The sequence below is a fragment of the Pinus tabuliformis genome, chromosome Q, assembly GCF_031772625.1.
Source record: "Pinus tabuliformis cultivar Carrire ecotype Pingquan chromosome Q, CPIR1, whole genome shotgun sequence".
In the NCBI taxonomy this organism is placed as follows: domain Eukaryota; kingdom Viridiplantae; phylum Streptophyta; class Pinopsida; order Pinales; family Pinaceae; genus Pinus; species Pinus tabuliformis.
The window spans coordinates 540764789-540790107 of NC_142296.1; the positions used below are offsets into that span (position 1 = coordinate 540764789).

Here is a 25319-nt window from a genome sequence, read left to right on the forward strand (position 1 = left end):
CTAACCCAGTTTTATATTAATACCCATTAATATTTTATTTTTCCTAAGTTTAGACTTAAGAAATCCATTAAAAATATTAATTATTTTAATATCTCCCAAACCCGTTAGAATCTACCCAAACCATTTCTGGGTCTTGGAGATGTCATGTGCTTTAGCCTCTCCACCAATATTCATGGCTAGAGCACATTTGATGCTACCCCAAATCAACACAAGAGGCACCACGCATTAGGTTAGCATCTAAGACAAAACCCACAAGGGGAAACCCAATAATCTTTCCTATGAGAGAGTTCAATTCATCAATTGTACATCAGTCGAAATCATCTCTTTAATAAGATCATATGGACAAACTTCATCCTCCTTAAGGAGCCACAAAATTTTGCTTTATCATAGAGATAAGGATCCATAGAAAAGTTTGCATACTACCATTTTCCCTCAATGCTAGCCCTAAAAGGGCCTACGCTTGTCTATTTTGGCTCACATGTGTGGAGGATTTTTGTGTCTCACATTAGCTACTAGGTTCGCTTGTGACCTAGCTTGTTTTAGCAAATAATTTTATAATTCTTAGAGGGGCTTGCAGGGAAAAACGAAGCTCCAGCTCCTCCTATAAATAGAAGAGGCCTCTTTGTAACTTATCATCATCACACACTTGGAAATTTCAGATTCTCTCCCTCTACAGAAATTCTAGCCCTCTTTTCTTGTGGTAGAGGTTGGATCTATAAATGCAGTTTGATATATGGAGAGGATTTTGGTTATCTTTGGAGCCATTCTTTGGAAAAATGGATGGAATCTCTGCATGTTAACTTGTAAGTGCACCTAATTATTGAATATGTATTTTCTTCATGTCTAATGTATGGAATAATGTTGATTCTAGGTTATGCTAATTGTGCTCTAATTTGTTGAAGCTATACTTAATGTTATCTAGATGATCTATTGCATGCATTACTCATATAACATGTGAATGAATTGTCCTATTGGTGAACTCTTGGCAACTCTCCCATGAAAAATCCATTACCCATTGCATAGGTAATTGTTGAAATTTTGGTTGCTAGAGCATTTTAATCTCGACCTCCTTGGAAACTTATGGGTTGACAGTTAACCTATCACATTAAAGACTCCACTCATCCAAGAATAAGGCAATGGCCCTCCTTGTGGATGATCAATTTAACTTTTAATCCATTATTTCCTGCTTTCTTTTGCCCTAATTTGATCCCTAGCTTGGTGTGGATTCCTAGGGAAGACGAATTTTCGAAGTTGGAGAGTCTAAATGCCAAAAGGAGAGTGGTTGCCACAAAATCCCTTCTTTTGATAGGCATTCACTTCAATTTCATCCATAAATTTCTTTGCCCTAATTACTATCCCTAAGCTAACCCTAGTTTGGATTTAGCTTCAACTTAGGGACTTTTTGAGGGTTTCATGTGCCTTTTTCTTGTTGAAGATCATTGTTGGAAACCCTTTCTCCTTGCCTTGACCTTTGGCCATCCCAACACTCAGCCTCCCTAGGTCTTGTGGTTGATTCTATAGGTCTCTACAAAGAAAGTGAATTACCTCCAATAGGAGCCCTAAACCTAAATTGTGCCTTTCTTGTAGGTGATTTCATTGATTCACCTTGTGCCCTAACCCTAGAATATCCATTAGGTGACCTCTCATACCGGGACTCCTCCCATTGGTGAAAATCTGTAAAGAGCAGGGGGTTTGGGCTGTGGTGACAGAGGGCCATCACCCCATTGTTGTCACTTGGTCTAGTGTTAGCCTTGTAGGGTGACCCTCTCCAAGACCTGCAAGATTTTGCAGCAACAGATCCACCAGCAAAACGGTAGATTGTGTTCTTTGGTCATTCAAGCCACATGCTTGTGCTTGGATGCTCTGTTACTTTAGTCAATCAACCTTAAATTTTGCATTAATGACAATGATGTGTACCCATGCACTATAAAGGTTCCAAATTTGGCTCTAATTGGCTTAACTTGTGCATTTTGTTAGTAACTACGCCAAGCTTGGTTGATGGCTATGGCAGGTCGTGCCCTGCCTCTGGTGACCCTTTCTTTCATTGTAATATAGCTTTCCAATTATAGCAATTTTTGTAATTAATGGAATCTACTTTCAATAATTTAAAAAAATATATATATTCATATTTCTTATTCAATTAAATCAAAAGATTTCCCAAATATATCATTAATAAAATAGAGTATTCTATTTCTTAAAGTTTTAAGCTTTCGCTGATCACTAGCTTAATTTGGTTGATTATTCTTACTTTCCAGTGTGCCTGAGATGGTAACTGTTGACACGTATACAAGAAAATATTTTTCTGCGAAGCCATATTTGAGGATGTTCCGCTTTACTACCAGAAAAAGTTTGCAGGTTGCAAGCCTCCATCTGTACAACACATGATCGTTTGTTCATGGGCTCTCATAATAGTTTAATACATCCACTGGAAGCTGTTAAAATGATTTAGTTAATGACATGACTGTTCCTACATCCAAAATCCAAGCTTTACTATTTAAGTTTTCCATTTTGAACCAACCATGCAATTGTGCTGTTCTCAGTGAGATAAAAATGGCCACATCAGTGAATGGCCTCTAATTCTCCATCTCTGAACTGTGTTTATCTTCACCATCCTCATTTTCGAAAGCAGGACAATGTTTCCGAATTATCTTTGATATGATATCAAGGCAATGAAACTCCATACTGAAAAATCTACGATAACAGAGGTGCCTAAGAAAACTAGTTCAGAGAATATAAAAGATATCATACAAACAACATCAAATGAGAGGTGGTATCCAAGACAATTGAAAAGATGGCACTTACTTCAAAGCCAGACCATAATGGTAAAAAGCAGAAGGCTCTGGTACTTCTCCGGTTGATATATATTCAGCCTGTTCATAATACGTTATTAGTCTTCTGAAAAGATTTTGCACCTAATTTGGCAAATAGAATTCATTCTATTCTGAAATTTTAGTCAACTGCAGCTATAGAAAAGCTGGAACATAGGAACCTGTATGTCACTGCCTTGAAATACCTTTTCAAATGAAATAAACTTCAAAAAAAGCATAACAAACAGTACGTCAACTATTTGAAGATTCTGAGACCAAATTCAAGAGATCAAAAGGGTTCTGAAGAAGACTGAATATCAAAGAATGTGATCCTTGTTGTTACAGGTACCGGTGTCTATTTTCACGCCATCTTTTCATTTCCGTTTTTGCTAGTAATTACTGAATTTTTCCATGAGGCACAATGTATCTTCCATACAGGCCACATTAACAAGCATAAACTTGTTTCTGATCCCTTGAAATATCTGAAAATTGCTGGTGGGTGCATTGCAGCAATGCATGTTTGTTTATCTCTAATTCATCTTTTTTACAAATTCCATTTGGTGAAATGCCACCTCTTAGCAACAGTTGCCTAAACATTTTCCTTTACTTTCTGACCTAATGTGAACTTACTGTAGACAGAAACAGAAGCTGACTCATTCAAAGAAACTTTATTAGTCTGGAAGATTAAACCTCAGATATTGATGTAATGTGCATTTTATTTTGTACCTTTTATAACTTGCATTTCCTCAGAGCATTCATCATCCATCATTCATAACTGACGAGCAATGATCCTTTTAGCCCAACAGATATTGGGACTTGGAGTTACTAAATATGCCCATGATGTTCCTCTTCAAACCAGTTAACATATATTTCTGAACTTGCACATACTCATAGCATCAATTATTGGTAAACAAGAATAGTTGATGGAAATGATATCTTGCAGTTTTAAAAAAACTCATGGAGAACCTGCCAACAAAATTTAGCTGTAATCATGGAGATAAGGCATCTAAAAGCTTTCCATCTTGCTCTGATGGATATATTCCCTTGTTCACGTTTCCTTGCAGATGAATTGCTTCCAAAAGAAACAACATAAATCTTCTTGACTTGCATATTTTATATGAATGAGCCAAACTACATGTTTTACAACGGGCACAAAGCCTCTTGAAAAATTCAATGTTGTCCTCTATTCTAATCTAAGATACTTGACTGCTAACTGAAATTTCAGCTATCCATAAGAACAGACAACTCTATAGACATAACCAATTCCATTAAAAGATGTTGTGGTGTTTGATATACATCTCAAGGAAGCATTCACCAAAACTATGCTATATTGAAGAAAGTCTATCTTGTGTTGCCGACGGATAAAAAAAAATAATATAAACATTGAAAAACTCCATTGAGTGTAAAATGATGCTGTCAATCTCACAATAATATTGCAAATAATGCAATATAATGCAAGTTTTTAAGGCACCAATACTATCACCTTAAGAAATCACAGTATCTTTCTTATTGTTGATATTATTGCTATATATTCAAAATATTGCAATATTTCTCAGTAATATTGCAGGTTGTTGTAAAATATCACCCTGTCCATGCCAATGACCCTTTATGACCCAATTTTTTGTACTTTTAACCCTATTCTAAAAAAATAGAGGTAGGCTAATGATAGTAGAGGAGTTTGTCATCATCCTTCATCAAGACAATGAGAGAAAGTGTAGTGTTTTCATCACCATTAGTGGAGCAGAATGGCGATTGATTATATTCTGTTAGCTTTTGGGGTCACTCCAAAAGTGTTTTCATCTCACCAGCAGAGAACTATCTCCTAGCCCCTTGGTGATGCTTTGGCTAGATGCTTGACCCTGTACTTTGGTTAGAGTGATTGCTTTGCGCCCTAATCTAGGAGGTTGTTACCCTGAATGGCATGATGATTAATCCATTGGGTGCACATAATGGGGAGTTAGTTGCACAATCAGGTAAGTTAGCTACCTAGGAAGAGAAGCATTGGCACTTAGCCCTTGCAGATTGGGACCATGAGATATATAAAATGTTACTCATAGACCCATTCTCAAGGGTAGGAAATGTGCTCCCCATGATCCCAAGACGTGGGGCTTCAAGGGGAACCTTCACCGACATCCCCTTTTGGGGGGAAGCAAGGAAACACATTAGGGGAATGTTCCCCTCAAAACATGAAACACTTCCACACTGTGAAAATTTCTAATCTGAAATTCTACTGCAGCTACTAATTTATTTCACCTACTTATTCTTCACAATAAGTTATTTACAAAATCCCTTTAGCAAATATTAAAATAAATTCTACTGCAGTTATCACATAATTACACAGAGAAAATACATACACAGGAACCAATCACATCAACACAGTGGTTTTTGGACAATTGTCCCAGGAAAAACCCAATGTGGGAAAACTGGTGCAGAAGATGAGGTTTTTATTAATCTTCAATAACAATCACTTTTACAAGGAATGATTTTACAGAAAAACTAAGAGAAAACACTTGAGACTTTCCCTTGGAAACTTTTTGACACCTTGGAGACCCTTCTCCCACTTCTATGTCACTTCTGTGTCACTCTGTGTGGCTCAGCATGGCTCTGTGTCCCTCTACGTCAACCCACGTGAGGGTTGTGTCTCCCCTCGACTGCGACTCCCTCTACGTTGTCTCTCAAAGTCCTCGTGTCACCTCCTCCTCAGTCACTAACTGCTATTGATGCCCTCCTCTTCCTCCACCCTGCAATTCTCCCTCTGAAATCAATCTCCTTTTCTTTGAGAATCGATTTTCCTTGAGATACTAAGTATTTACCGGTGTATCTCCAAATGATCCTCAAGTCTTCTCTTATACTTTTCTTGTTGATGAATCAACGGCCGAGATTAAGTCTCTAATCAACGGCTAAGATTAAAGCAGACTTGACCCTTGTCTCTTAGAATCTTCTCACCCTTATCTTTATTAATACCCAATGCCCATTAATATTTTAATTTTCCTAAGTTAAGACTTTAGGAACCCATTAAAAATATTAATTATTTTAATAACTCCTCATCCGGGTGGAATTTCTCCAAACGATTTCTGAGTCTTGGAGATCTCATGTGCCTTAGCCTTTCCACCAAATTTCAAGGCTAGAGCACATCCGATGCTACCAAAAATCAACACTCCCTCTTAGTAAGGAATGTGCTCTAGCAATGCTTCACTATATAAGCATCACACTGATCCTCCGCATCGGTTCTCTTTGCTGACGCTTGACCTGTTGCCCCACATCCATTGCACCGTTGCTTCCTATACTGTTGCCCATGAGATTGCCACTACCACTACTACATCTGTACTTCTACTCCCTCTCAACATGTTGCATCATGTTGCCCATAGCATTGCCACTTCTAACTGTTGCACTGCAACTCCCGATACCTATCTATTTCAGCTACTAAAATGGATTCTTCACCATCCCCATTTTCTCCCTGAAATAAACAAACTTTGCTCTTCCTAGAGCCTTGGTGAGGATGTCTGCCACCTGTTCTCCTGTAGGAGTGTACCTCAACTGTCTTGCCCCTCATTGGACACAATCTTTGACAAAGTGACACCTGATATCAATGTGCTTTAACGATCATGAAATACTGGATTTTCAAAGAGCTTGATGCAACTTTGATTATCACACAAAATCTTGGTCGCTTCCATCCTTCTCCTGAATAGATTCACAAGCAATTTCCTAAGCCATTTGGCTTCGCACGAAGTTGTGCTAACTACCATATATTCTTCTTTAGCTGAGATCAGAGACACGGATTTCTGTTTTCTACTACACTAGAAGGTCATTCCTGATCCAATGTTAAAACAGTACCCAGTGGTACTTTTCCAATCTACTGAACTTCCAGCCCAATCTATGTCAATGAACCCACTCAGCCTGATGTCATTGCCTTGGGTGTACAATAGTCCATGCTCGATTGTTCCTTATATATACCTGAAAACATGTTTAGTTGCTGCCCAGTGCACCCTCCTGGGTTCCACCATGAACTAACTGCAGGTGTTGACAGCATACAAAATGTTTGGCCTGGTATTGACCAGATACAACAGGGACCCTATAAGTTGCCTGTACAACGTGGGATCAACGTCTTTGTCTTTTGATGCATCAATCTTCTTCTAGTTGGTGATCATTGGAGTAGCCATATGTCTACAGTCCTGTATCCTGAATCTCTTCAAGATCTTTGTAGCATATCTTCCTTTGTCCAAGGAAGATCTCACCCTTCTAATGCCAAACTTCCAACCCCGGGAAATAATGCATCTGTCCAAAATCCTTCATGTCGAATTCAGTGGCTAGGTTCTTCCTGCAGTCTTTGATGAGCCTGGATGATCCTATCAGGAAAAGATCATCCACAAATAATACCAGGGTAGAGGCTCATTCTCTACGACAAGATAGTAGAGATTAGGATCTGCGTCACTCTTAACGAACCCCATCTTCTGCAAGTAGCCATCAATTTGACCTTACCATGCTCTAGGTGCCTGTTTAAGCCCATACAAGACTTTCTTTAATCTGCATACATGAGATTTCATCTCATGTGTCTCAAAACCCTTTGGATGTTCAATGTATACTTCCTCTTCTATCACCCCGTTCAAGAATGTCATCTTGACATCCATCTGGTGAATCTCCCACCCCATTTGTGCTGCAAGGGATATCACGATTCTAATAGAAGTATACCTGGCTACTGGGGCGAAGGTTTCTTCGTAGTCTATCCCTTCCTTCTGAGCATACCCCTTAGCCACAAACCTGGCTTTGTATTTCTCCACACTGTCGTCTGCAGCATATTTGACTTTGTAGATCCATCTCGAACCTACCACTGACCTGTCCTGAGGCCTGGGTACCACTTCCTAGACATCATTGACCATTATAGAACTATATTCCTCCACCATAGCATCTACCCATACTTGATGCTGAACGACCTCCTGAAAACTAGAAGGTTCCCCAACCTGAGCTACTAGGGCTTGGTATCTGTCTAGCTGTCTTCGCTCCCTTTTATCATTCCTGGGTGCACCAATGAAGTCCTCTGCATCCTGTAGAATCTGTTGGAGTTCCCGGCTCGTTCTTCCACTAGTAGCGGGTACATCTATCAGCTCTTCCTCTTCCTAAGATTCCTCCTGTTCTGAAGCTTTGCCTTTAGGAGAATTGTTGATACTAGTTTTTATTGGTCGAAGTGGTTGGACCAACAGATCGTCTTTTGACTACTCCTCGAAAGGCATTTCTCGGGATTTCCTGAAAGCTCTTTCCTCCATGAACTTTACATCCCATCAAACCACTACCTTCCTACTCCCTGGAAGATAGACTTTATATGCCTTAGCATTCTTGCTATATCCCACAAGATATCCTTTCTCAGCAATTTGATCTAATTTCTTTCTCTTTCCTTCGGGTATACGGCAATGCGCCAAACTCCCAAATATCCTGAAATGACCGACTTCAGGTGTCCTCGCGATGAAGACCTTTTCCGGAGTAATATTTCCCAATGCCCTGTGTGGAGTCCTGTTCTCGACATAAATTGTCGCGCTGCATGCTTCTACCCATAGGAATTTGGCATATCCTGATCATATATCATTCCTTAGCTGCTTCCACAATGCTGATTTGGGGTAGCATCGGATTTGTTCTAGCCATGAAAATTGGTGGAGAGGCTAAAGCACATAAGATCTCCAATACCCAGAAATGGTTTGGGCAAAATCTAACCAGTATGGGAGATATTAAAATAATTAATATTTTTAATGGAGTCCCTAAGTCTACACTTAGGGAAAATAAAATATTAATGTGAATTAATATAAAACTGAATTAGAATGGTCCAAAAGTCATGGATCAAGCCAGATCTAATCTTAGTAGTTGATTAGGGACTTAATCTCAACCGTTGAATTGTCAACGAGAAAAGTATAAGAGAAGGCTTGAGGGTCACTTGGAGAACACACCAAGTTGATCAAGAATTCGATTTTTTGGGGCAGGGCTTGCTAAGGAAATCGAAGGAGTGATTAGGGTTGCAGCTGTGAGGCAGTGAATGCAGTAGCAGAGAGGCAAAGATAGTACCGAGAGCATCAACACAGAAGCCAGGAGAGGGTTGACGCAGAGCCAGCCAGAGGCCACGCAGAGGCAACCAGGAGCTGTGTAGAGCCTGAGGAGGGCCAGAGTGGGAGACGTAGAGGCTCCAGAGGCTGACACTGAGCCTAGAGAGGCTGACGCTGGGCCGAAAAGGCTAACGTTGCGCAGACGCTGGGCAAGAGAGGTTGACGCAGACCCTAGAGGTTGATGCTGGGAGAATTCGTGGGGAAGATTGGGGCTGATATCTGTCTCCGACCGAGAGGTACTACTGCCGAGGGCATTCTCTGTTGGGTAAGCCATTTCTGGCACCTAGATTGTATTCTGAAACTGCTTAATAATAAAACCCTCAAATAGCTGCACCGCTTTTCCCACATTTGGTTTTTCTGCAAACATTAGTTCAAAAAATAATGGTGTCACTTGTGTGCTTGTTTTTTTCTTCAGTTGGTGATCTGTATGTGTTGAGACTATACCTGTATTTATTTTCAGTATTTACATGGTAAATAACTTGTTAATTAACAGAACAAGTAGGAAGAAATAAATCAGAAAGTACAGGAAGGATTTCTAACAGTTAGACTTAGAAATTCCAACATGGTATTAGAGGGAGGTTGCAGATCATAGGATAATTGAAGGCATCAGCCCAGTAGATCAACAGCGGCAAAAACAACGGTCCCGAGTGATAGAAGTTGTTCCTAGTAGAAACCAGCAAGGAAGGGGTAACACAGAGAGCCTGCGTCATCAGTTCAAGCCAGGAGGGGGATCAGCGCTGAGGCCGAGAGGAGTTACCCTGACCTACGCAATGCCCGATCATCTTTCGCAATCAGGAAGGATTGACACCCGTGGCCAGGAGGTGCAAATTTTGTTGGTGTTAGGATTGCACAGAGCCTAGAGGCACTAACCTTCAATTTGTTGGGGCATAGGAGGTTGTGGGTAAGTTGTGGAGTGAAGTTGGTGGGGTATTGTGGTCAAAACAGTACCTAAGAGGGCAAGACCAAGGAGGAGTGAGTTGATGTCGAAGATTTCTAGACAAGAAATCAGGATCAGTGGTGCAACTGCACTAACGATCGGAGTGGGGGCATCTAGACATTGGCAAAGGGATTTCCAATAGGGAAATCAAGGCTTGGAGGGAGTCACACCGAGAACTTCCAGGAGCGAAGTAGAGAGACACGGTAGAGTCGAAAGAGGAGCAGCAAAATGGCAGTGAATGGGGTAAGAGATCAGGATAGACTGGACGCAGCCTCAAACTTCATAGTTTGGAAGGCTAGGATCTGGTCTGTTCTAAACAAAAATCGTCTCAAGCACTTCGCCTTGAACACGATAGTGATCCCAGTTGACTCGGCTGAGAACAAAAAGTACGAGGCGGCAATGGTGAGGAAAGAGCATCATCCTTGATGGGGTCAAGGACCATATAGTACAACATATTGCCGGAAAGGACATGGCAAATGCGATGTGGGAGGCCCTGACGAAATTGTATCAACATACTTCCATGCAAAGGAAGATGCTACTAGAAAATCAGCTGCAGTCATACCAGACGCAGAAGCGAGAACAGATAGACACCTTCCTCAGTTGATTGGAGGAGATCTGAGATCAACTGACTTCCATAGGGGCCACGCCGGATGAGGAGATGATGGTGAGGACCACATTGAACGCAATCTGAGAGGATTGGGAGGTATTGTTCCAGAGCACACTGGGCAACTCAACCCTTCCAGATTGGGAGGAACTGTGGGGGACTCTTCGTTAAGAAGTGATCAGAAGGCTAACCAAGGCGAGAGGCAGCAGCAAGGGGGTCATAATCAAGAGGGATGAAGAGGAGGATGTTGCCCTAGCATCTGAGGGAAATTAGGAGAAACGAAAGAAGGACCTCTCCAAGGTCAAATGCTTTCACTATGGGGAACTAGGTCACTATGAGAGCCAGTGTCCGAGGAAGAAGAGCAAAGGAGAGGCTTCTAAGACCAAGGCTGCGCTAGCAAGGGCGGAGAAAGAAGTAGAAACAGATGATGACTATGCCATGAGTGCTCATGCGCCACTTGAGAGGAAGTGGGGAGACATTAAGCTGTAGTCAGGCAGACTATAGGGGATGAGGAGTCAGATCCTCGAGGTACACAACTTCTTGGATTATACCTTGCTACGAGAGCCCCGAAGAGGAGTAGCAGGACTGGTGGATGTCAGTAGAATGGATTCGGATGGAGCGATAGAGGGAGCTACAGTGCAGGAGTCACAGGACAGCGTGAGGCAGCAATGCGAGATGCACAGAGTTGTTGCAGCAACACAGATGTCACAGAGGGAGCACTTGTCAGTGACAGAGGAGCTTCAGCATCAGAAGAGTTTTTAGCTTGACCGAGATGTTAGAGTTGGGAGATCAGTTACTTACTTCTCATAACTAAGTTGCAGTGCAGCAGTTAGCAGTGGCAGTGCTATGGGCAGCATGATGCAGCATGATGAGAGGGGTTGCAGTGCAAATGTAGCAGTGGCAGTGGCAGGGCCATGGGCAGCAGTACAAAGGATGTTGGGCAGCAGGCCTAGCATCAGCACAGGGATCGATGCCAGATGATCAGGGTGATGCTCAGTGAAGAGTATTACTAGAGCATAGTCCTCGCTAAGAGGGAGTGTTGATTTGGGGTAGCATCGGACGTACTCTAGCCATAAAAATTGGTGGAGAGGCTAAAGCACATAAGATATCCAATACCCATAAATGATTTGGGCAGAATCTAACCAGTTTGGGAGATATTAAAATAATTAATATTTTTAATGGAGTCCCTAAGTCTAAACTAAGGGAAAATAAAATATTAATGTGAATTAATATAAAACTGAGATAGAATGGTCCAAAAGTCATGGATCAAGTCAGATCTAATCTTTGTCGTTAATTAGGGACTTAATCTCGGCTGTTCAATTGTCAACGAGAAAAGTATAAGAGAAGGCTTGAGGGTCACTTGGGGAACACACCGAGTTGATCAAGAATTCGATTTTCTAAGGCGGGGCTTGCTAAAGAAATCGAAGGAGTGATCAGAGTTGCAGCTGAGGGGCAATGAATGCAGTAGCAGAGAGGCAGAGATAATACCGGGAGCATCAACACAAAAGCCGGGAGAGAGTTGACGCAGAGCCAACCAGAGGCCACGAATAGGCATCTAGGAGCTGCGCAGAGCCTGAGGAGGGCCAGCGTGGGAGACACAGAGGCTCCAGAGGCTGACGTAGAGCCCAGAGAGGCTGACGCTGGGCCAGAAAGGCTAACACTGGGCAGACATTAGGCCAGTGAGGCTGATGCAAACCCTAGAGCTTGATGCTGGGAGAATTCGTGGGGCAGATTGGGGCTGATATCTGTCTCCGACTAAGAGGTACTACTGCCGAGGGCATTCTCTATTGGGTAAGCCATTCCTGGCACCTAGATTGTATTCTGAAACTGCTTAATAATAAAACCCTCAAATAGTTGCACCGCTTTTCCCACAATGGGTTTTTCTGCAGACATTAGTCCAAAACTAACGGTGTCACTCGTGTGCTTGTTTTTTTCTTCAGTTGGTGATCTGTATGTGTGGAGACTCTACTTGTATTTATTTTCAATATTTACATGGTAAATAACTTGTTAATTAATAGAACAAGTAGGAAGAAATAAATCAGAAAATACAGGAAGGATTTCTAACAATTAGACTTGGAAATTCCAACACAAAATAGCCCTATTTTTCCTTTATGTTACTCCATTCTGCTCCAGATTGTAAGGAGTTGTCCACACTCTTCCAATGCCTTCCCTAGTGCAAAAATCGGTGAAGACCTTGTCAACATACTCTCCACCACTGTCTGAGCGCAACACCTATATCTTCTTTCCTGTCAGATTCTCCACTAGAGCCTTGAACTCTTTGAATCCACCAAAAACCTCATCCTTGATTTTCAGAAAGTAGATCCAAGTCTTCCTGGAATGGTCATCGATGAAGGTGACGAAGTATTCGGCATCACTAAGAGCTTTTTTGGACATCGATCCGCAGATGTCTGAGTGTATCAATCCTAGAAAACTCTTAGCTCTATTGTTACTTCTGAGAAACGTTGCTTTCGCATACTTGCCTAGAGTGCACCCTCTGCATACATCATCTCGTTCGGTACTTAGTTCGAGAACTCTTGATACTGTTTTCCTGAGAATTCCTAGAGCCCCATGATGTAAGTGTCCCATCCTCCTGTGCCATAGTTCATTCAAATCTTTGCCCCCATTACTACCTATCAATGCCATTGCAGATTCTAGCTGTAATCTATACAGCATGTTACTTCTAATTCCAATCTGGGCCTTTTTCTTCCAACTCGGGTATTGGACATATACTTTCTCCTTAATGAAGAAAACATCATAGCCTTTGTTTTGAAGTTGAGATACGAAGAGTAAGTTCATCCCCAATCCTGGCACATACAGCACAGTGGTTGCTCGAAGCCGCTCTCCTACTTCGATTTGAAAGACTGCAGTACCTCTTCCTACAGGGGTACACTTTGCCTTATTTCCCATGGTGATCTAAAAATTCATCCTTTCTTCCTAATAATCTGAAAAACATTCTCGAATAGCTGTCATATGTCAGGAAGATCCATTATCTATATACCAAACCTCAAAGAAGGCAGAGCTTGCTAGGCAAGTGACTTCATCCAGTCTGGAAGCTAACATAGAAAAATCGTGATTCATGTCCCTTGTGCTATCTTCTAGAAATCTGCGTGAGTCCCTTTGAGTTGATGCCCCTGCATCATGCTCTTGACCCATAGCCGATTCTTCTCTCCCGTTGCTAGATCTCTACTCTGATACCATATGAAAATTTCTAATCTGAAATTCTACTGCAGCGACAAATTTATTTCACCTACTTATTCTTCACAGTAAGATATTTACGAAATCCCTTCAGCAAATATTAAAATATATTCTACTGCAGTTATCACATAATTACACAGAGAAAATACATACACAAGAACCAATCACATCAACACAGTTGCGTTTGAACTTTGGACAATTGTCCCTGGAAAAACCCAATGTGGGAAAACCGGTGCAGCAGATGAGGGTTTTATTAATCTTCAGCAACAATCACTTTCACAAGGAATGATTTTACAGAGAAGTTGATAGAAAACACTTGAGACTTTCCCTTCGAAACTTTCTAACACCTTGGAGACCCTTCTCTCACTTCTGCATCACTTCAGCGTCACTCGACGTGGCTCTGCGTCCCTCTGCGTCAGCTTGCGTGAGGGTTGTGTCTCCCTCTACACTGTCTCTCAATGTCCCAGCATCACCTCCTCCTCAGTCACTGACTACTGTTGATGCCCTCATCTTCCAAAACCCTGCAACTCTCCCTCTGAAATCGATCTCCTTCTCTTTGAGAATTAATTTTCCTTGAGCTACCGAGTATCTGCCGGTGTATCTCCAAATGATCCTCAAGTCTTCTCTTATACTTTCCTGCTGATGAATCAATGACCAAGATTAAGTCTCTAATCAACGGCTAAGTTAAAATAGACTTGATCCTCGTCTCTTAGAAGCTTCTCACCCTTATATTTATTAATACCCATTAATATTTTAATTTTCCTAGGTTTAGATTTTAGGAACCCATTAAAAATATTAATTGTTTTAATAACTCATCATCCGGGTGGAATTTCTCCAAACGATTTATGGGTCTTGGAGATCTCATGTGCCTTAGCCTCTCCACCAAATTTCAAGGCTAAAGCACATCCGATGCTACCAAAAATCAACACACACCCCCTTTTTACCAAAGGGCATTGTTTTGAACTTTTGCTAGGTAATTACATGTAATATTAAATTCTTAAAGTAAAAGTTGACATTCTCCTCTGTGTGTCCTTTTCTATCCTTTTACTTAAAATTTTAACATTACCATTAATTTTTTCAAGATGTTTGAGTGGTTCCAACCTCATCAGACTTTATATGGAGAAAGGAAAATTTTATATCCCATTCAAAATTTAGTAGACTTAACAGTTTTATGGGATTGGCCAGATTGCAACAATTCAATTGGATTCTATTATTTATGAGGCTATGGCATTGACATTTAACCAAGAGTACCAAGCCCTCTATGTACCCCGATGTTGGAAGTGTTGATTGTTTAACTATTTTATCGTGATTTTAGCAAAATGTAATAAGGAGAATATAGATATGATAATTATATTAATGTCCAACGAATGGGCACAAAAGTAGGTCAATGGAACTACTAAGTACAACGATGCCAATACAAAAAAGGTACTAAAATGACCACTATATAAACAAGAACAAGTAAAGTAAAAGCATGAAGTCTATATGCTAGAATATGGAAAACCCCTAGAATCCAACTATGGGTGACCACAATGGGAGGGAGATGTAAAAAGGGATATTGATGTTTCTATCTCACGCAAGTACTTTTGCACAAGCGTAACTATCTAGGCATGCAGAACTCGTCCAAAATCTCTTTAGGATACTTGCTCAATTATTGAGTAAGTTTATTTTGTAATTTATTCTAAGTTAGGAAAACCACATCATTAATTATGCTCGCTATTGAGCTAAAGAAACTAAGGCTACTTCACAAGCCTCTCCACTTCAGGTGTCTTTTGAAGGTAAGAGAGTCATTGGATAACATGGTATCAAGTCCACATTGGCAGGTATTAATGGACAAGGCTGCAACCGCAACTGACAGGGAAGATTTTGAACAGGTGGAGCACACCGCTCTTGACGGTTAGTTTTGGGAAAGTGTGAGGAATGTTTTGCAATACACCAAGCCCATTTACAAAATGATTTTCTTTGCATATACAAATGCACAGGTGATTGGGAAGGTGTATGAGTAGATCGGATAACATGTTGGGGCAAATAAAAGATATTGTTCAGCTAAAAGATCCCATGTTTTATGATCATATTCACAAATATGTGTGTGTGTGGTGGGATAAACTTAATGTTCCACTAAATGCCTTGGCATATGTCCTTATGCCAAAATACTACTCTCCATCTTGGTTGGGCAAACCTACACCTGGGTGTGGGGTTAGGCTCAAACACCATACATATCCAAAAGTACAAGTTCGATATATGGCAACATTAGAAAAGTTGGTCCCTAACAGGGAGGAGTGTGCTAGATTGCGTGGAGAATTAGGCAAATACTTTAGTGAAACTGGAGTGTCTAGTTCTTTGCATGCAATTGAAGATGGGGACAAAATGAATCTTGTTGAATGGTGGAATGTGTATGGCTCCGGGGGACCATTGGCAAAATTGGTAGTAATAGTGCTTTCACTGGCTGTTAATACTTCTTCTACAGAGAGGTGTTGGAGCACCTATAGCTTCATCCATAATGTGAGAAAACACTGCCTCAATGAAAATTAGGCAAAAAGCTTGGTTTTTGTGCACAACTTAAGGTTGTTGACACATTATTATGAGTGGGCTTGTGCTGATAGATCATATACCACTTGGGACAAGTGACAACAACCCAATGGAGGATAATTTGGAGGATGGAGCTATACATTTAGAAGAATTGGAAGCAGAGATTTTGAAAGATGATGATAAAGCAGCGGCTTAATTTTTAGTACTAGTCAAGTGTCGGGATTGGTCGGACTGAGGGTAATTTCCCTCAAGATATTTTTTCCAGTATTTTCTCTACAGGATTGCTAGTTTTTGGCATCCAAATTGTACTCAGAATTTCTCACTGCTGCATAATAATAAAACCCTCAACTGCTGCACTGATTTTCCCAAGTTGGTTTTCTCCGAGGACATTTGTCCAAAATTAACTGTGTAAATTTTTTATGTGGGTGTGCTAGTATTTTCTTAGTCTCCAACGCTATTATTTTCTGCAGTTTTATTTGTGAAGGTTGCAGTGTGATTTATTCAGTATTTGTCGTAGAAAATAGTTTGTTAAATTAATTAACAATTAGAAGAAAAATTTCCAGTTGCTGCAATAGGATTTCAAATTTGAAATTTTCACATGGTATCAGAGCGTGATTGCTCAGTCGGGTAGCTCAGAACCGGAAGAAGAGAATTTTGTTGTTCAAAGGGAGCAGCAAGCCGAAATTCTCAAATGTTGCACAATGCCTAGCCAGGCAGTGAGAATTGTTGGGCAAGGGTTCGATTTTCCAGTTGCAGTGGCAGAAAAATTCGATTTGCCCAGAATAATGATTCCAGCAGGCAGAGGGAGCAACAACAGCTTAGATTTTCGCTGAGAAGATTCCTTGGTTGGACACAGAGGGTTTTGCAATAGCTGAACCAGCGTTGGGTGGAAGAGAAAAGCACACACAACAGAGGGAAAATTTCTCTTAGGGGACTTAGAGTTTTAGAAGTTTGATTTTCCCAGTTGCAGGTGGCAGTAGCAACTAGCAGGACTGCGCATTCCAGAAGGGAGTGTGAATAGCAGAGCAACAGCCAAGTAAAGGGAAAGAGGGAATTTTTGCCAGTTTCAGATATGGCCACAGTTGGACTTAGAGATTAGGACAAGTTGGAGGGAGCCTCCAACTATGTCATCTGGAAGGCTAGGATGTCCTTCCTTCTAGATGAACATGGCCTGAAATCCTATATAGATAATGTGGTAGCAGTACCCCAGGACCCTGATCAGCTGAAGGAGTACAAAAGAGAAATGGCGAAGGCAAAGCGAATAATCTTGGATGGAGTCTGAGATCATATAGTCTCACATATATCTGGCAAGAACACGGCCAAGGAGATGTGGGATGGTCTTTCCACGCTATATCAAAGTTCTTCTGAGCAACAGAAGATGTTTCTTCAAGAGAAGCTGAGAATCGTCAAGATGCAGAGCGAGAGTATAGATGCCTTTCTCACTCAGATTCAGGAAGTTCGAGATCAGTTCGCAGCCATTGTGGAGGCACCCCAACCAACAGAGCTTGTACGACTGACACTAAACACTGTCTTGGAGGATTGGCAGGTGTTTGTCCAAAGCATCTTGGGCAAAGACACATTGCCAAGATGGGATAAGATGAGGGTTGATCTACCGCAGGAGTAGTTGAGGCATGCTCTGTTAAAGAGAACAGTCAGTGGAAGCAACAGTAAGGGCGTGAAGAGTGAGAAGGAAGAAGAAAATGTGGCCCTAGCATCTAAAGGTCCCAGTCAGGGGCAGGGGGAGAAGAAGCAAAATCAGGACCTGTCAAAGGTCAAGTGCTTCAGATGTGGTGAGCTTGATCACTATAGTATGTAGTGTCCTCTTAGGAAGAAGGACAAGCAGGAGCAACAGGACCAGGTGGCAGCGTCGACCCAGATAGATAAGTTGTCCTCTAGGCTGGAGGAGGACTTCGCTATGATGATAGCTATTCCTCCAGGAGTGAGGTGTTGCGGCTTGGAGCTATAGTCCCAAAGATTGCAGAGATTGGGCAAGGTCCATTAAGGAGTCCACCTCATGGATCATTACCTAGCTACGGGGGCCCACAGTATTCAGTAGAAGGATAGATCAGTGTTAGCGATGCAGTCAGATCCAGAGTGACAATTACAGACTAGTAGCAGTCAGGCGCTGAAGAATGTAGTGCAGTGTTGACAATAGAGCAGGTGGCTTAGTGCAGAGTTGGCAGGAACGCAGATTCTTCAGTAGACAGTGCAGATGTTAGTAGTAGTCAGGACTCTATAGACAGATGCAACAGACACAGTTGATTTAGTATTTTGGATGCTTCTTAGTTGCAGCAGCAACATATGAGAGGGAGTTGCAGTGCAGATGCAGAGTTGGAAGCAGTATGGTAGAGTTAGCAGCAGCACAGATGCAACATCAGAGTTGTGGAGCGGTTGGTGGGCAGTGGCAGTCAGTGACAGTGACCAGACATCAGCAGTGTGACATAGAGCGATACAGAGACAAGGTGTTGTAGCTCTACGACAATAAAACAACTTCCTTGCTAAAAGGGAGTGTTAGTTTTGTAGCATCGAAGTTGTTCTAGCCTCAAAACTTTGTGGAGAGGCTAAAACACATGAGATCTCCATAACCCAGATATCATTTTTGGAAATTCCACCTAGAAGTACCTCAATTAGATTATTAGCCCATTTTTTAATTATTTCCCAAGACTAAACTTAGGGAAAGGGGTTAATTAATCAGAATTAATTGAGATAAGGTGAGAATTCTCTAGAAACTCACACAGATCGATAGGGAAATGAGTTGGGCCCTTGATTAAGTTTTAATCTTGGTCATTGGTGCTCCAACAGAGGATTATAAGAAGTCGATGGGTAGATAGAGAACACACTTGAGACACCTGTGAGAACCACAGAGAGTTCGATTTTCCAGAGAGTCGATAGTGTTGGAAGAGTTCGAGCTTCAGCAACGAAGCAGAGATAGTGAGGGGCAGAGACAGTGAAGCCAGAGGAAGTTTTCCAGATCCGGTGCACTACATTGCAGAGAAAGGTTGAGATTTCTCCACGAGGTTGCGCAAAGGCAGCGCAAACCCTCAAAGGGAAATTCGATTTTTGCTGAGGGGAATACGTCTTCAGTTCCAGAGGTCGGGCAGAGGTTCCAGAGTGTCGGAGAAGCATTTTCCTTATCAGCAATAGGCAGAACGACTTGATTAGCAGATGATTCGAGCAACACGTGTGGCAGGCAGCTTTAGGTTGATGCAGAGCCTACGCAAGCCCAGTTGGACGGCTTGCTTTTCAGTAGCAGTCAAGTGTTAGGATTGCTCAGAGTGAGGGTAATTTCCCTCAAGATATTTTTGCCAATATTTTCTCTGCATGATTGCCATTTTTCGGCATCCAAATTGTACTAAAAATTTCTCATTGCTGCATAATAATAAAACCCTCAGTTGTTGCACCAGTTTTCCCAAGTTGGCTTTTTCTAGGGACATTTGTCAAAAAATAATGTGTTAATCTTTTATGTGTGTGTGTTAGTATTTTCTCAGTCTCCAGTGCTATTATTTTCCACAGTTTTATTTGTGAAGGTTCTAGTGTGATTTATTCAGTATTTGTCGTAGCAAATAAATTGTTAATTACCACAATCCACTATACCTTGCAGGTACCACAACACATGTTTCGCAGCCACCCAATGCACCCTCCTAGGCTCCGCCAAGAATTGACTCAGAGTATTGACTGCGAAACTAATATTTGGTCTCGTATTGACCAAATACATCTACGAACTGATCAACTGGCGATATAAAGTGGAATCTACCAACTTAGAATCAAAAGCATGCAACTTCTTCCAGTTGGTAATCAAGGTGTGGCCATGGGCGTGCAATCCTCCATATTAAATCTCCTTAGTATGTCCCCTGTGTACTTGACCTGTCCCATGAAGATATGCTCGTTCTACTGCCAAACCACAAACCCTAGAAAATAGTGCATCAATCCTATATTAGTCATCTCGAACTCTGAAGCAAGGTCTCTCTTGCAATGCTCAACAAGCTTCACCTATCCTATAATACATAGATCATTTACATACACTAAAAGAATGAGAGGATACTAGCCAACCACAATGTAATAAAGGTTCAAATTCGCATCTCTTCTTGAAACCCATCTGCTGTAAGTAGGACTCAATTTGGAAATACCACGCTCTTAGTGCATGCTTCAGCCCATACAAGGCCTTCTTCAACCTGCATACATGGGATTCCCTCCCATGCACCTCAAATGTAACCAACCCTCCCACATTTACCCATATTACAAGCTCTCCAGGGTAAACATGAGATGAGTGTCACTATGATATAACCCGACCTCGAAGTTCTAATTATGGAAATGGGGTTGACAACCGACAACAAACTGACATCCCTCAGGAACTACAGACCACTCATGAGCTTGCAAATCAGCTAAGGTGCTCAATCCTGAGTTGCAACTCTTTTCCACACAGTTTACCCTCTAACTCCACCCAGAAGACTACATGCATGCGGTTGGGAGGCTATAACCGCACTCACAAGCTTGCTTGCATGCCATTATGATCCAATTTCCTCAGTTCAATGCATGCAATCACGAGATTTATGCCACTTTTTCAGGCAAGCCTCCAAAGTCCAGATCACTGCCCAGAACTGCCTTTAAGTCAAACATTCAAACTTGAACAAGATCTTGACCAGGGTCCAGCACATGCCTAGTACACAACAAACATTTCGTGAAACACATGGTAAACATGAAAGCTACAAGTCATGAATGCATATCTAATCATAGACTTCTTAATTTCATCTGAGAATCACCAAGAAATCTCCAAGTCCTCTCTAACTCGTTGCAACAACACTTGTTAGCCCATGCATTTGTCAACCATCTAGTAACTTATCAAATCATGAACAAGAGCCATAGCTAGAGTACATCATAAAATGAAGCATATAACCAACATATAACCAGCATATAACCTATGACAAATCACCCATAAGATCACCATAATAATCTAGTACAAGTACTCATAGATCAAAATAGGAAAATAGCACTTATTAACATATGAAAATGTCAACCAAGTCAGGGACTTCACATATCACTTGACCATAGATTGGCTTGAACCAAATCTCTCTTTCAACCAATCACCCCCGCACCATATTCCAAGCATAAATGTGGGATCATAAGAGTTAAACCAAAACAAAACCAACTAGGGCTTCCAAAGGCCGAACCACCTAAACCCTGAACCATAGTGATCTCACCTATACGGTCTAGAAATCACTAACATCAACCAAATCAATCTCTACCCAAGTTGTCCAAGGCTCCAAGAACTACTAACTCAACCCACAGCTAAATCACATGTTTCAGTTTCAGTTTTTTAGGTGAGTAAAAAGCTATTGAAGATTTGGTTTGTCCTTATCTTTAAAGCTTCCAAACTAATAATTCTTTATCTCAGATCTGAACTAGCAGGAAGTGATCAAAGCTTTGTGATCAACAAATACTCTCTCTTGAGAAAAGGAGCTCCAAGCATCATGTAATTGACTTAAATATAAAAAAAAATAGTAGAATTTTCCCCCATAATGCAATTTTGCACCTTGTTTTCCTGGAAACAATCAGTTGTTTCATTTCATAAGCATATTGAATGTTCTTATGCCTTATCTTCTCATCCGCAGAAACTTGCATAAACATTCATAAGTAATGTGCATGCATATTAGTAATTACAGAAATATATATATATATATATATATATATATATATATGCATACAAATATGTATTGGTTTCTATGTGTGTATGTATTTATGTATGTACCTAAATGCCTAGGCAATTATCTTTGCAAAACTATTTCCATGAAATTTCGTTGGTGTTTAGCTCATTTTTGTCATTTTTTGGCCAATAAAGTTATTCAATCAGGGACCTTTGGCCTCTGGACACAGCATTTAACAGTTTACAATAGTTTCAACTCGGATTGTGATTTCTATGCTCCTCAATTTTTCAGAATTAACCCAGTTAGCACCCCCCACGGCCCCCTAGATAGCAACCATTCCCAATAACAAAAAGCAAAAGGATTTAGGATTGATTTTTATTGTCTTGTGTGTCTGAATGTTAGTTTGGAAGGACAGCATAGAACAGCAAAATACATATAGGTAAGGACACACTGTTTCTTGTGTTCAATAGAAAATATTTAACCATTCAATAATCTGCATAAAAGACAGAAATTAAGGTGGTATGGACAAACCTCTGACATTGCTCGAGTAGCCAATGCTTTGAATGCGCTCTACAAAATCAATGAAAGGAATGGAGTTAGAGGAAAGTGAAACCCATATTACGATTCTTGAAGCTGTAAAGTAATACAACCAAACAAGCTAAATAAGGGAGCTCTTATGCAGTTCCTTCCTCTTTTCATTCCTATTGTGCCCCACTCTCAAAATCGAAATATACAATAAGGACCAACTAAACTAGAGATAAAAGCATCATGATTTCTTCTTAACATGAATTAAACAAAATCCTAAATGATGTGAAATCCAAGCAAAATATGCGTTGCTGGTTGTGGAACTTTTATGTAGTATGATGCTGAGCTAAGTCACCTAGTTCATGTTTGCATTAAATTTCGGGGCAATGAAATTCAAAAAAAGTTTGTCAATGCAAAAATACATAATAAAATTTGCACTTCAAAAAGAGCATGAGGCAAATTTCATTATTAATTTGCATATTCAATTTTCAATTGGAACTAGTCTGGGTGGTTGGGAGGAATGAGTTATCCTCCCCACCTAGGTCCCCACTCAGGCTCAATTCTTGCAAGTGGTATTTTGAGATCTTAATGAGTAAATTGTTGTAATGGCCTTTAAACATGTGTTGATGAAGCCCCAGGCTTCTCTGGAATTCAGTTTATCCTAGATAGCATCCTCAAATTGAGTGGAAGTACCTGGTGGGTTTCCTGAAGATATGTATTTCATGAGAAACAAACTTTTTGCATATTCAAACAGAAAAGAAATGCAAATATTTTTTCAGCTTTGAATTCAACCCAAAAATATGTCAAATGTCATGATTGAAAATGTTACTACATTCTCATACTTTTTTCAAAAGCATGTTCTATGTTTTTCCCATAGGAAAACCTTGTGAGGAAACCAAAGGGATGCTTCCCCACATTCATCGATGATATCACAAGAAAACCTACAAGTGTAGACTAGTGCACCTCACCTAGAGTGGTTCAAATCAAACATCCATGGGCACAAAACAAGCCAACAGCATGCCCAAAAACAATGGGGACAGCTGGTTAAACTAACCCCTTGGGCTTAAAAAGCATGTTATATATATGGGTGCTTTTGTTTTTATTTTTAACAGAAAATAAATCTTACAATATTTTACAAATTTTCAAAACTACACAGATAAAATCACCATTGTTTGAGGTACGATGATATTCAATTTTTTCAAAAAAACGACCAAATTCAATGACTAAGACGATGAGATTGGTTACTTTTGATTTGTTAGGATACAAATTGAAAGAAAAAGATGACACAAAGATTAGAAAACAAGAAGTTGACTCAGGTGATGGCTAGGGCACCTTTCTAGGTTCTATTGGGAATTGTTACATGTACATGTCAGCTTAAGAGACACCTAGTGAGAACTGTTAGCTCTCATACCTGCGATTAAAATCAGCAGATCATATCAGCCATTTTCTGAGAGATTCCATCCTTGTACATGCATGGACAAAGGCACTTTCATGGGCATCTTGGGCACATTTTGCAAGAACCATTGGTTGCTGTTTACTTCCTTTGAGAGACAAATCAGATTGTTTTATAGCACCGATAAGAGGGATGGCAGACCTATTTCGAAGCTTACCATAGCTAGTATTCACCTGTTTTCATCTGTGATGAGGTAGCTGACTCCCTATGCTAAGTTTTGGACTCATTCAAATACAGTGGCATACAAAGTTTGCTTGTTCAGCAAGCTAAATCAAACACCTACTTGAGGCCTTTGTGAGATTGCTTGCACGACAAGTAAGCCTCTTCATGACTTATTTTTAGCACCCATTGACATTTGACAGCGGACAAGGCAGCCCTACATGAAGGCATTCAGGCTTGTGCTAATTTCACCAACGCTTACCTTCACCTTCTAAATAACAAACAAGCATAGTAGGACTTATACAATTTTCATTTACAATAATCAATCATTCATCAGGATCAATTCCATCTTCGTATCCACTAAATTTAGGTAGTGACATGAGTTTTTTCTTAACACTTCTGGTTTAGTCAAAACCCTTGAATTCCAATATAGAATATTCACAATGCTTATTACCAAATTGTACCAAGCATTTTACCAAGACATTCTGGTTTGTTTCCTCAGTTGGATTTCGCAATCAGAAGCTATCGCAATCCCATACTTCATGTATTTCCAACATTTTGATGCCAAAGACTATAATTCAATCCTCTAACAACCTGATAATAATGCCACAAGTCTCACTCAATTTGGACTTCCTAACAAAAAGCAAAAGTCCAATTTTGCAAAACTTTCCGATTTTCACCATCTTCTGGAGCAAGTTTGTACAAATGATAAAGGTGTCAATTTTCCTCAACAGGTCTAAATTTCAGATATGTATCTCTCTGTTCTATTAGGGAACCTTACTCATTTCAATTTTAGGGTTATAGTTTCTAGGGCACAAAAATATTTAGAGGAGGATGACTTCAGCCCTTCTAGGGTAGGTTTCACCATGCAAAAGGCTAGATTTTGAGTTAAAAGGATCAGCAAGGAAAAACATAGGCTTTATTGTGAAAATTCCTTAATGCAACAACTGGAGTTTAATCTTCTAACTGTTAGTAGTTTATTTGTCTTCTAAATTATTATTCGGCAAAAAACAATTAAATCATTGATGCATTCTTCACAAAAAAAGTTGCAGAAATAAAAATATGGAACTGAGAAATAGATGCATACACAAAAATTAACACTGTTATTTTTTGACAATTGTCCCCGAAAAAATCTCGAAGGGAAAACTAGTGCAGCAAATGACGGTTTTATTATTATGCAATAATTTGAGAGAAATTTTACAATTGGTTATTTGACTAGCAAACCTCCAGAAATCAACTGGCAAAATAAACTAGAAGACACCCTTGTCTCCCTTTGCAACTAATCTGACCCTCTCCTGGCAACTCGCACTCTCCTAGGCTATTCGCACTACCTCTAAGAAATGTGCATTGTTGCTCAATATAAATTCGCACAGCCCCGGAACTGC

The 25319-nt window shown here is 40.5% G+C and overlaps 1 protein-coding gene across 1 annotated transcript in view; it reads right to left on the bottom strand.

The window, feature by feature from the left end:
• The window catches only part of LOC149220577 (uncharacterized), a 529656-nt gene that overhangs the window by 171012 nt on the left and 333325 nt on the right, over positions 1 to 25319 (bottom strand). Inside the window, exons 24-25 of the mRNA XM_089384824.1 lie at positions 22329 to 22367; positions 2803 to 2870 (exon numbers count right to left, since the gene is read on the bottom strand). Of these exons, the coding sequence (XP_089240950.1) occupies positions 2803 to 2870; positions 22329 to 22367 (107 nt within the window). The remainder of the gene's footprint in view (positions 1 to 2802; positions 2871 to 22328; positions 22368 to 25319) is intronic.